The sequence below is a fragment of the Motacilla alba genome, chromosome 2 (genome assembly GCF_015832195.1).
Source record: "Motacilla alba alba isolate MOTALB_02 chromosome 2, Motacilla_alba_V1.0_pri, whole genome shotgun sequence".
In the NCBI taxonomy this organism is placed as follows: Eukaryota; Metazoa; Chordata; class Aves; order Passeriformes; family Motacillidae; genus Motacilla; species Motacilla alba.
Window position 1 is genome coordinate 128,167,397 of NC_052017.1, and position 12,582 is coordinate 128,179,978.

General features: G+C 42.8%; 1 protein-coding gene across 1 annotated transcript; it reads right to left on the reverse strand.

The window, feature by feature from the left end:
* Positions 1-1,766: 1,766 nt before the first annotated feature.
* Positions 1,767-10,661, reverse strand: GEM (GTP binding protein overexpressed in skeletal muscle). The gene is made up of 5 exons (XM_038129488.1): positions 10,509-10,661; positions 8,454-8,796; positions 5,305-5,381; positions 4,626-4,830; positions 1,767-3,012 (listed from the first exon to the last, which is right to left on the reverse strand). Exons 2-5 carry the CDS (start codon positions 8,785-8,787, stop codon positions 2,735-2,737), a joined length of 894 nt encoding a protein of 297 aa, XP_037985416.1. The 5' UTR covers positions 8,788-8,796; positions 10,509-10,661; the 3' UTR covers positions 1,767-2,734.
* Positions 10,662-12,582: the final 1,921 nt, after the last annotated feature.

The following is a 12,582-nucleotide window of genomic DNA, read 5'->3' on the forward strand; positions in this document are numbered from 1 at the left end:
TCAGGCACTGCAGTCCCAGGTGGACATTCAATCCACAGGACCAGACCAGACAGGGTTCAAAACAAGAAAAGCCCTGAAATGTGGGAAGTGTAGATGCTCAGCACCAGCTCTCTCACTCCACATCCACAGGTCATAAATAACACACCCTGGTGGTGTCTGAGCTACAGCACCATGGAGCAGATGCTGCTGCTCGTGGACTTTCACCCTACAGCTTCCCCCATGCTCTGCCTGAACACCATGGCAAGCATGGAGCCTGCACGGTGAGCCAAAGGGCCGGTGAGAGGTTGACTGGGACATGAAAGGTGGAGGCATGTGTTTAAATTGTTTTGGTCCAAGGGCAGTACTGTGCTGTTCAGAGACCAGCAGCAGCCCCAGAAGAATTGCAGTGATGTCTGCTTGCTGTGAACAGGAAAAGTCAGGTGACATGCCATGCCCACTGCACAGCTCTTCATGGCAGCTTGTGACATCTCAGGGGAATGGGCCTACCTCACTGGTTTTTTTTTTCTTTGAAAAATCATATGTTTTAGAAATAAATTTTGTTATCTTGGAAAGAGTGGAAGGAGATGAGCAAGGATATGAAAACTTACTGGGCAATTCCAAATTTTTATCATGCCATCAATGTATCCTGATATCATAATGATGTTATGAACATGGACAGCTAAGGGCTGTATGTATGATCAACATGGACATTTTGCATTTCTTCAAAACCTGCTTGGTTGAGATTTGTAGCTTGACAGATATAGAATAGACTAAGGAAATGTGCTGCTTGCTTACAGCTATACTTGCAGTTCATAAATATAATCTTAAAAATTAATTTGTGCAATTTTGTTTTCATTTTTGAATGGGGGAAATGTTCTGGGAGTTAAAAACTTCTGAAAACAAAATTCTCTAGACTGCTCTGGGCTGACCTTAGGTTGCATGCTGACAGCTCAAAAGCGTTCATCCAAAATGCAGCAACACGGATCTTCTCTGTGCTTCTTTCAAAAGGTTTTTTCCTGTTCTTGTCAACACTTTATTCTAGATCAGAAATTTCCTTCCAGGGCGATCTTAATACCACACAAGCATTGAGTCATTCTGTAATGATATGTTTTACCCCTAGAGAACTGCTAGAAGTCATCTCCTCAGCAGAGGAAATTGTGGGCAAACACTCAGCATGCTCATTCCTGTCCAGAGCATTTGGTACGTGAAAACCGTGCAGCCCAGAATGGGGAATCCAAGTTTCACCTTGTTAGTGTTGCACATTTTTACCTTCATCATCTGGGAAGATGAGCTGCCAGGCTGGAGATTTGGCTTTTCTGAGTCACGTGGCCAAAAATGTAATGACTGTACCTCTGACCAGCATAGCCCAGAGGAAAATAGCACAATATGCCCAACAGCAAGTGAGGATTAGGGCACCCCATGCCAGCTACCTGCTTTCTGCCCTTGAATGTAGCATTTCACTTCTCTTCATCTCCAAAACTGGGGTAACAGTACTCATCTACATTTCTAAAGTGTTTCTAGGCTAAAAGCCAAACACCTTTGCTAGAAGTGATTTATTTTTAACTCTGCCACCACAACTCCATTTTTATGTGAGGGATATTGTGCACTCATCTTTGAGGCTCCTGGTGCTTCCTGCCTCGAGATCCTAGGTTGCTATGCAGCCTGTGTTCAGAGATGTAAGGAATCCTCACTGCACTTCTCAAGCAGCAAACTTGCCCAGCATGCACAATCTTTTCTGTACTTGAAAACATTCTTAGGGATTTTCTACTGAGGCTCAAAGGCAGTCATATATTTTATTTATTTTATTACAAGGCATGTAAATAAAAACTTGCATATCTGAAAAAAGATATTAGATAGAAAACAGTAATAAAATTAATATTATTATCATAAGAAAATTGGTAATAAATACATTTCCCCTCGACATTAAAATGCTTGTTATTTTGCACAACAATAAATACAGCATAGCTCTGGTATAAAGGCCAAGGATGGATACAAGAAGTCCATGTGGTGGCATAAAAAAGCTCAGGTGATTTTTAAAGGTTTGGCATCCTGCACTTGATGCACTTTGATACAACTTGCACTTTAATTTTACTTTTACTATGATTTTTAAACAGTCCCATAATATGAAAACATGAGAGGAAATTTGTTTTACTGTAGGATTTTTCCTTTAAATATTTTCAAAGTAAGAGATGTGTAAACTCACTGAAACTAATCCTCGAAATAAAGAAAAAAATACCAAACAGGTGTCTTTGTGGTTATTCTACAAAAATACTTTTTTTTTCAGCTGTGGGTGCTCAAGCCTGACCAGCCAACTGACAAGGGACCAATCTCCAGTCAGTTCCTCAATTCTTTACACAGTTTTAAAAAAGAAGTATTAATAGCAAGGAGAAAGAGTAAAAACAGTAGTATTCACTTCCCAAGTTATGGCGTTTGAGGTTTTTACACTATTATCCAAAGGTGAGAGGAGAAAGAACAGGTGTATTCCAGAACAGTTCCCAGCATAACTTTGGGTCATTCTGGTCTATGCTTTTCTTTTACAACTACTGACGAAAAAAATAAAAAAAAATCAGAAAAAAAGAAAGGGAAGAGCTATTTCCATGCACTGTGCTGTTCTTATGCCAGCACATATCATCACAATCACAACTGTGAACCTAAGTCACTGATAGCCCAATCTAATATAGATTGATTGATTGTCCTATGACAAAGTTAGATAATGTCCGCAAAATGCCACAAGCTCTGGCAGAGTCCAGTCTTCTTAAAGTACTGATAGGTCATGGCAAGACTTGGACTTGAGTTTGAAGGCCATGTTCTTGTTGTTCTTGGCAACTATTTTGCCCCAGAACCGCCTGGCTTTCTTGGGGATGCTCTCTCTCCGTTTCTGTAGCGCCAGTCGCTTCTCGTTCTTTTCCTTGCTGTCCCTGCGGAGCCGCACTTGCCGCACGATGCCCTCGAAGAGCTCTTTCACGTTGTGCTGCACAGCTGCTGAGGTCTCGATGAACTTGCAGTCAAACACGACGGCGCAGGCTCGCCCCTCTGCAAAATCCCAAGGGGGACACGTTACAAGGGGTCACAAGGCCGGGGGGCAGGGGGAGCAGGGACAAGCTGCCATGTGCGGGGGAGTCAGAGCCACCGGGGAATTCCTCAAGCCTGATATAGGCACAGCTAAATCTTTAATCACCTGATGCTGCCTGCTAGCCCAGGATCCATCTGCCCTGTGTCACAGCTGCTTCCCAGAGGAAGGGGGGGGGTGTATGGGGGAGGGTAAATCCCCTCCCAGTAAAGCCCAGCCCGCACTGCTGGCTGTGAAGGTAGCACAGAATGATGGACTTGAGCCACTGAGACACTGAAGGCTGGGAGGCCAGCAATGCCTCAACACCACCTGGCCTCTGCAATGCAGACTCCCTCAAGCTGCACGGAAGGGTGATGATGGCACTCCAGGCATACAGCACAGGACTGGAGGCAGAGCATGTTCCTCCTTCATGGGCCATGGGTGTACACCACAGCCTTGGAACAGTGGAAATTTCAGTGAGAACAGACACATGTACGAAACCCTTAACAAAGGGTGTCTGTGACTTTAGGGGTCCATCTGAAATCATAGTTCTTATTCTCAATTACAAGAGCCTAAGCTAAACCTGACAGCTGTATTTCACACAAGCAAATTTCTGGCTTACTGTGAATTCATTGCCAGGGCCATTAAAGTGACATGGATTCACCTGCCATCTTTCTAAAGAACTTTCAAGCTGGGCAAAGAGGAATGAGAAGGCAACCCCGGGCTCCCTATGAACCCCTCAGTTCAAGCTCTTCACTTGGGGCAGCTGTGACAGAGAAACTTCACACATCCACAGAGCAAGCAAAAAAAGTCTAGCTCAACTGGGACACAGAAGAGCAGAACAGCTGCAGAGAGAAAAAAATGCTGGGGAGAAGAACCCATGTTTCTGATGGGCCAAGACAAGAACATGGCTGTGTATTACAGTGTGTCACCTCAGCCTCAGGGAAGACCCTCCAAGAAGATATTTTACTGGCTGCAGATGTTGAGAGCCAGCAGCAGTGTTCCCAACAGTCTCTCCATTCCTATTTATGGCTTAGTGGTTATGCATTTGTGTGCAGCCAAGGGAAGGCTGATTTAGCATCCCAAAGCAAGGCAGTAAGGAGACCTCTTCTGAAAGGCTGCACAATTCCTGCCCAGACTAGCAAAACAAAGATTGAGAGGGAATTTTAATTCACCAGGGAGGACAGAGAACTGGTTATAAAGAAGAGAATTTTTGGCAGCAGGATAAAAGGGGCTAAACTTGTTATGCATAAACATGCATTGGGAATACAAAGGGTTTCCAGCTACCAGAGAAATCACATATTGCAGTGGTCTTACACTAGGAGCTGGAAGGGAAGATATCCCATTTATGATGGTATTTAATAAATATAGAAAAGGGATTATCTGACATATAACAGTATTACCAAGGAAGGCTTAAGGACCTGGCAGACCCTTCCCACTCCTCTGCCCTCTGTTCCAGTCCTCTTTTATTTTATTACTCTTTTATTGCCTAGTCCTGACCACAATGTACTCCCTCAGCCAGAGCACTGCAGTTTGTCCAAAAGCTACTAGATGACTTTTAATGTTTATCTCAGGTTTATGCTCATAATTTCCTTACCTGCCACTGAAACTTCACGGCACCTGACAAGGTCGCTTTTGTTGCCAACCAAAATAATGGGGATATCTTCTTTCTGGCGTGCCCTGCGGAGCTGTATTCTGAGTTCAGAGGCCTTCTCAAAGCTTGCTCGGTCTGTGATGGAGTAGACGATCAAGTAGGCGTCTCCCACTTGCATGCAGTGGTCTCGAATCCATTCTCCCTCCCGCTGTTCAAATTAAATGGTCAGACATCGTTATGCCCAGAGCAGATTTTACTTAGAAAGTAAAACATTAGAGAATCCAAATGCATTCCTGCTGTAAACTGTAATGGGTATGGTTTGAATCACAGTTATACTACAAGTAATTCCAATGTGGTGATGGTATGAATACTTCACCACGAAGAAGGGCAAAAAACTGCCCCAGATAATTTATTGTGCTGGCTTTAGGCTGGAATGAAAATGGTCTGGAAAGAAAGCTTGAATGTTTTGTTTTATCATTTAAAAAAAATGAAGACTTGCACTTCTCAGGCTCACAGTGCAGAGCCATTAGGCATGCTTGCCTTGATGGGTTAATCCCATATCTTCCCTGATTCTGCTGTATGGAAACACCTATTTTCTTTCACAAAGGAAACCTGCTTTTTATATCAGCTGTTATTCATATACACGTTCCTGTCAGCATTTGACTAGAACAAATTAAAGTACCTTATTATCCCACATGTCGAGCAGTATAACCGTCGCACTTTCCCCGTCCACCATCAGAGTTCTTTCATACGTGTCTTCTGGAAAGAAAAGCAGAAAGGTTGGTGATATATTATTGTGTTTCATCATATACATTAAAAGATCCAAGTTGTTGAATGTGGGGGATTTGTTCACAGAGTTATTGAGCCAAATTTTAGGCCGGCTCACATCCAGTTCTTTCCTCACTTCCATCCGCACTGAATCTGCATTCTGTTCATTATTGGTTGCCTTACTTTCCATGATAGATGAAAGATCAGGAAACAAAATATTCATTATTTTGGCTGATAGTCTCTTTATCTTATGTGGGAGAGAGAAAATAGAACCAGTGGAAGAAATAACCAAAGGCTGAACATTTGCCCCATGGGAGCAGCAGAGTCCAGCAAGGCTGAGTAATGGAAAATATTTGCTTTCGCTTTAGCGCGGACAATTTACGGGTGAACAGTCACTGCAGCTGAGAGCAATACAGCAAACAGCCCACCAAGTGAGGAGGACAGGGTGTTGTGAGACAACAGCAGTTGAGTTTGAGAGAGACTGAGACTTCAGTTGCACGTGCTGTCCCATTACATAGTTTCCCACATCACCTTTGATGTCAAATAGCAGAAAAATGAAAAAAGCACAGGTCACTTATTTTGTACTGCAGCCATAAAAAATCATACCTAGATTATAAATGCCATGTGGCAAAATTCTGCCTAGATCTAAGGGGGGTGTTGCCACTCTGAATTTTGATCAACCCTTTCTGTGAAATCTGCTTCAAATACCAATCTTTCTTCTCCCCGAAGCTGAGGACATTAGGATGAGCAGTGAGAGGTTTGGACCCATTTCTAATCTCACACTAGTGAAGTGAAAAAAAAAGCCAGTCTTAAGGTACTGCAGCATTTAATGGATCTGTCCCATCCACACTTGTAGATAGGGTTGTGTCTAACCTGTGCCTCATAAGACTTCTGCTGTGCGCTGATGAAGTGAACTTTTCCCTAAATCGTAATCAGAGCCTTTCCTCAGAGCTAGGGACCTACATCCCAGTAAAAGAATAGGCCAAAAATATTACACATTAAAAATAAAGTCTAATGGGGCCCGTGCTTAAAATGTCAAGACTAAAAAGACAGAGCTAATCACTAGGAGTGGTTTCCCTTGAGGTCCCAAGAGTATGAGGCTTGTGTTCATGAGTTAGCTTCATCTTCCAGTCAGTAGCAAAGCCTCTCCATAAAAGCAGCTGTACTCCTCTGTAAGCTGGCTACCCTGAAACTATCCTCTCTTGTAATTAAACTTCCAGTGTGTAAGCTAAAGTTCCAGTTTGTAAAGCTAAAGTAAATAGTTCCTGCAAGTGACCGAGCATCTGTGTAAGAACAAGCTCCATGAACACCAGAGGACAAAATCCAGAAGACTCCTTCTGCACTGCATTACATATGGAGAAGCTACAAATGCATAATCACACTCCTTGAAAACACTATGCCTAAATAGTCATATTCAGCACTGATTTGCACCTTGGTCAGTCCTAAGGAACTTCCATAGAATATAAAACACACTGAAATGAGTTCATTTCATGCTGTTTTCAAAGCTGTTTTCAATTAAAAAAAGAGAGATAACAACAGCAAGACTTGCAATTATCTCTTCAGAGCTGGCCTTGAAAATCTGTCACTGCCATACTCCAAGCAATGCAGCTGGGAGTGTGATGGAAAGAGGAAACCACAGGGAAGAGAAAACTGCCTGACAGGGGTGTGCAAAGTAAATAAGCTGCACTTCCTGATGGCTTGTCCAAGGATCCTACTCTACTTCAGTCGTTTAGCACTAGGAAAACTTTTATCAGAGACACTCCAGGGTGAAGGAGCTGGTAGAACTATGGAAAAAGTTGATGGCAGAAGCAGAAGGCAGAGCACACCTAAATCAGTGAATTTCAAATCCCACAAAGGCACAGTTCTCTGTGTCCCCAGTCTGAGACAGCAAGTACAGAAAATGTGAGTCCAACCTTCCTGATACCGGGCTTTTTGAAATCCCGGGCAAAACTTCCCCTAACTGGGAGTTAAACACACAAAAAAAGAAGCTGTCCTGCCTATGCCCCACTGAAGGCTGGAAGAGAAGCCCAGAAATTCTCTGTGGTATATGAGTCCATATCAGCACTGGCACCATCACACCAAGGGAATACAGGCAGGAGACAAAAGGGAGAGACAAAGAAAGCCCTGCACAGTGACAAATAAAACCCAGCAGCAAACTGCATGTCCCCTGAAAGCAACAGCGACTGCATCCTTGGAGATACAGTAGATTTCGGTGGCAGCACAACCCTTCCACATCAACGTCTTGCACACAGTATAGCTCAGGACTTGGTGCTACAGCTTCACCTTCTGCATGGTCTGATCTTTGGGATTAAAGAACACTTTACAATCCTAAACAAAGCAAGGGGAGAAAAAAGGGGGAAACCGAGAACCCTACAGCTTGTGTCTTTTCCCCATTGGGCAACAGGCAACAGGAGTTTTCCTACTCTGTTGAGGGACCTACATATTTTTTCCTCCTGGAGGAGCCCATGCGGTGCAAATAACATGAAACAAGGTTTTTACTCAAAATTTCATATATTTTACTCAAAGTCCATACAGCTTGTACTAAAGCAATGTCTTTATACAGAAAGGCTGAAATGACTTCTAATAGCAAATACTTTGCAAGTGACTTTTTCTGTGCATATGATTTTAAAGTATTTAATTCTTGTAAATCATGAGGGCCTTCAGCTGCTTTCTCTCCCACAAGGAAAGCTGGAGTCAGCCCTGTGATGCCAGTGGTGACACAAATGTTGGACCAGTATGCAAGCTGAAGCAGACTCTTGTGTAGCATCATCACAGGTAGGAATGAGGCATTTTCCAACAGGTATTTTGGAATGAATTAGCATGGGAATGTGAATTGCTCTCTTTCAGTGGCTTTCAATCATTGTTGGAGAGTATCTTACTCATCTAACTTTGCTTTCTTGTTTTCTTAAAGAAGGTGCTTGAGTTCAATCAGTTTTGATAATCAGACCCAAACACTTGTTACCTCTGGTTTACATTAAACAGCCTCTCTCTTTTTCTGTGCCAGTTACTACAGGCCGAGCTGACTGCAAGCAAACACCAACACCCCAGGACATAATTACCTACCTCCCAGCACCTCACAGTCACTGTCAATGCTGTCGTGCACCCCTGCAAAGATGTTGGCTAGCGAGGACTTCCCCACGCCGTGCTCCCCGATCAGCACCACCCGGTAGCAGCTGCTGCCAGACTCGGAGGAGATGACGGAGTCGGATGACTCCGAGGACCAGCTCCTTCTGTAATATTCATCAGGACTGATGGTGTATCGCTTCTGTGGGTTGTACTCATTGGAGTCTTTCTGGACCAGCAGATTCTTTCCATCAGCAGGGATGCTCCATCGCTGCTGCTGCTGGTGCAGACTGCTGTTGTGGGTGCGACGCATGGTAACATTGTTGAGAGTCATTTTTAACCCCTAGTGAAAAACAGGGAAATCACAAATGTTACCCACAAAATATTTAGAAATGCTCTTTTACTTTCAAGGGGCCACGTCATGCTCCTCTGTAGGGACCTAATATGTGAGAAAAGAAAAATTAGTTTTTCTGCACTCTAGTGTACTTGGTGATGCACAAATAAATATTTTAGTTATTAGCTAGTGAGACAGAGCCTGTTTCCCAGGGATCATACCACCCTCACATGCTGAATCCTATCTTTTTTAGCCTTTACTGTCTCATGGCTGTGCTGGGTGCAGCCCAGTCCTGGAAAGAAGGAGGCATTGCTGTGTCCCAGGAGGGGAAGGAGGGGACAGGGCTCACCACACCAGTGCTACACAGCAGCTGCAGCCCTGCCGAGAGACTGCCTGTGGTACAGGCAATGTTCACCTCCTTTTGGCACCCTGGTCTCAGTTGCCTCCAACTGCTGGTGCAGCTGGGTGTACAGCATCTTTCTCATTGACTCAGCTAAGAGCTAGCTGAAACTTTTGGGAAAGCAATAAGTCATAATTCACTGCACTCTTGAGACAACCCTGGTACAAAAAGTCATGCAAGCAAGTCTTGCTGTGATGGGGTGGATTTGGGTCTTGTCTGTGGCCAGGTAAACAAAGAATTATTCTGCCCCAGACAGTGACTTTTTGGCTGGTAAGAGAGAGAATGTAGTGAAATCCAACAGCTTTTCTGAGGAGGTACAAATCATAGCTTCTATAGGAGATACAACTGGGAGAAAAGGCTCATTAATTTATAGATATTAAATCAATAACTTCATTACTGCACAATTAATTAGATAGGTTCACTCTTCTTACATAAGCATAGCTCTTAATTACATTTGACTCAGCAAACTCTATTTTGCCTTGCTTGGAGGCAGAGAAGAGTGAGGTCATTCTCACAGGCCAATACCTACCATTTTTAGGAAAGTTACTTTGATGCATTCCAGCTCCCAAAGTGACCATTATTTAGACATTTTTCTTTTTTGCCCTATATATGGTGTTTCTTAGCTCTCTCCTCCATATCAATAAATAGGAAAATTGTCCATAAAATTCACCCAACCACTTTCAAACCTCAATAATAGGTCATGAACAATAAAAAGAACAGTAAAGCAACATGTACAAATTGTTATTCTTCTTCATACAAAACTGTCTGAAAACTTCTGTGAATAAATTCCCAGCAGGACCTTGGACAAATATATAAAAAAAGCACTGTCTGGATTTACTACAGAATACACAATATTTTCTCTGTGATGTGCAGTACTTTGGGGCAAAAGGAGATCATTTACATGGTCCTGGTCACAGTAACTTTGTCAGCAAGAAGTACATCTAAAGAAGAAATCACACACTAAGCAAAGGCTTCTTCACAAACAAAATTAAATATTTACTGCGGTTGAATTCTAAAATGCACTTTTTCCTTGCAGTATGCCCATTGAAAAGACCAGATGAAAAAAGCCAGATCTGATGCAGTCAAACAACAGAGAGTAACTCACAACCTGCAACAAGCAGTCACTCACAAAACCATGACAAACAGAGACATTTTACAATTTAGCCTCTAACAAATTGCCATCCCTCATTAAAAAAAGCCAAACGAGTCCCTGTCACACACTGTGCTCCAAGTTCAAACTGGTTTTGCCACCCCATACTGCATTTAGCTGCCTGGGTCTCCAGCACCTCCAGGAAAAGACTGGGTCCAAATCCACTCTTACTTGTGCCAGGCTCCCGCAGCCAGCGCAGTCCTTTGTTCCCTGCCCTTGTCTCTCGCTGGGCTGTGACACACTGAGCAGCTCTGCCGAAGTAAATCCTCCCCTGCTTTGGGACTGCCTCTTTAATTCTTTCTCAGCAAACCTGGTTTATATTAAGCCCATCTGATCAGAGACAGGGCTTTTCCGTGACGTGGCTGGACTTTCCATACAACAGCCAGCCCCCAGCTGGGGGAAAGTAGACATGCAGAAGAGAAAAACTTGCAAACAATCTCAAAAGACTTACTCAAAATCATGTGATTGTTTTAACATTGCCAGTAAAATAAACACTTTTGGTTCTTGCATGATGAAAACAGGAAAGTGGAACAAAAATAAATAATACATGTCATTTAGCCTCAGAGAGCTTTTAATTCAAATGTTATCAAAATTAATGACGATTTAAAATTTATCTAAGTTTATTTAATGCATGAAATTCTGTAAATGTATTATGTATCTGTTCTCTGTCTGCAAAACACACTTAACCCCCTGCTGGACAAAACATTTCTCTGGAATAAAATATCTGAATGTTATTTTGAAATTTTTTAGAAGTAGGAATATTATTCTAGGGGCTTTGTTTGGGTTTTGTTTGTTTCTTTGTTTTTAAAGCTCCGATATTAACAAATCTGTTATTCTCTGTCAGCCTCCAAGTGACTGTAGCCAGTCTCCAGAACTGCATAACCATCTCTCTCTCACTTCTGCTTCAATATTTTACTACCAAGGGCTTGAAAAGACATCCAACTATGAATTCAGTGTTACTGCAGCTGGATGTTGGCAAAGATGCACCCGAACACGCAAAGTCTGCACAAAGTCACACAGTGTTGACACTGTGCACAGGAACAATCACTATATAGTGTACATGCCACAAACCCAGGGTCTGGTCCTTACATTTTTATAGACTCATAGCTGATTGGCAGAAGAAATTTTGCCAGAAGGCAAGAAATCCAAACCTGTTGAAACTTGTAACAACATACTTCTTCATTAGCAAAGGAAGAGTGAGAAACTGTGGCAGAACTACTTGCTAGGGCTACCACAACTTTTAAATACGTATACACAAACCCTGTAGTCAGCTCCCAATTATCCAGACTCTGGATTAACTATAATGAGGTCCTACACCTTTCTTTTATATTTACATTTTAAATTTACATTTATATTTACAATCTCCTGGTCCCTGAATCTAATAGGACAAGTTCTTATCCTAGAAAGTCTGAACAACTTTGGCTTTAAACAGGGGGAATATTTTTTTTCCCATGCTACAGGCAAGCAAATCTTTAACTGACAATGTACCTTTATTGAAGGGAACACTGATGTGCAGGAAACATCTCTTGTCAACACTGCAATTGAAATCTCCTTGCTTTGCTTCCCCTTTGACTTTATTGCAGTCCTGTGTCTTTCATGAGGGTTTTCAGGGACCTCCTGAGCCAATCTCAAGTTTTAAAAGCCCAGAGCTTTTCACAAAGTAATAGGTACTCATCAACGTACATGAAAATTATGCAGATCTACCGAGGGCAGAATTGAGCAAAAATATGCTCTGATTTTCCTTCACGTGTATTTCAGTGCTTGGCAGCAGCTAAACTGGCCCCAGGTCCTGCATCTTCACCTCACCATCTCTTACTCATCAGGCTCTGGGCCTCCGCTGCTGAGTGATAATCCCAAAAAGCACAAAGTGCCACATCCCTCTGTGTAGGTTGTGCAGAGGGCTTGTAGTACTTACTGCACAAAATGTAACTACATCTCTATCCAGTAGGGTTTGTGGCAGGGGCAGCACTTTGCAAAATACCTTTCCTGTTGGCATACCCAACTGTAGCTGCTTGGTTTTGAAACATGCTGGAAACCATGAAGGTGAGTGGGTGGTTGGAGTACTATGGACCTCAGGTTTGCATAGCTCTCTGTAAGTTGTCTGTAATTTGTCACTGCTGAGTAAAAAAGCAAAACCTGTCCACTGCAGGACCAGAAGAGATTTATGGCGAGTGATTGCAGCAGAACTGCAGGCTCTAACATCTCACCCAAATGTTTAACATATATCACAGCAGAAAGTGAAGAC

Coding starts and splice junctions, on each gene's coding strand:
- GEM (XM_038129488.1), bottom strand. CDS start 8,787: ATGACTCTCAACAATGTTACCATGCGTCGCACCCACAACAGCAGTCTG. Junction 5,382..8,453: donor TGACTGTGAGGTGCTGGGAG/GTAGGTAATTAT, acceptor TTTTCTTTCCAG/AAGACACGTATGAAAGAACT. Junction 4,831..5,304: donor TCGACATGTGGGATAATAAG/GTACTTTAATTT, acceptor TAATTTGAACAG/CGGGAGGGAGAATGGATTCG.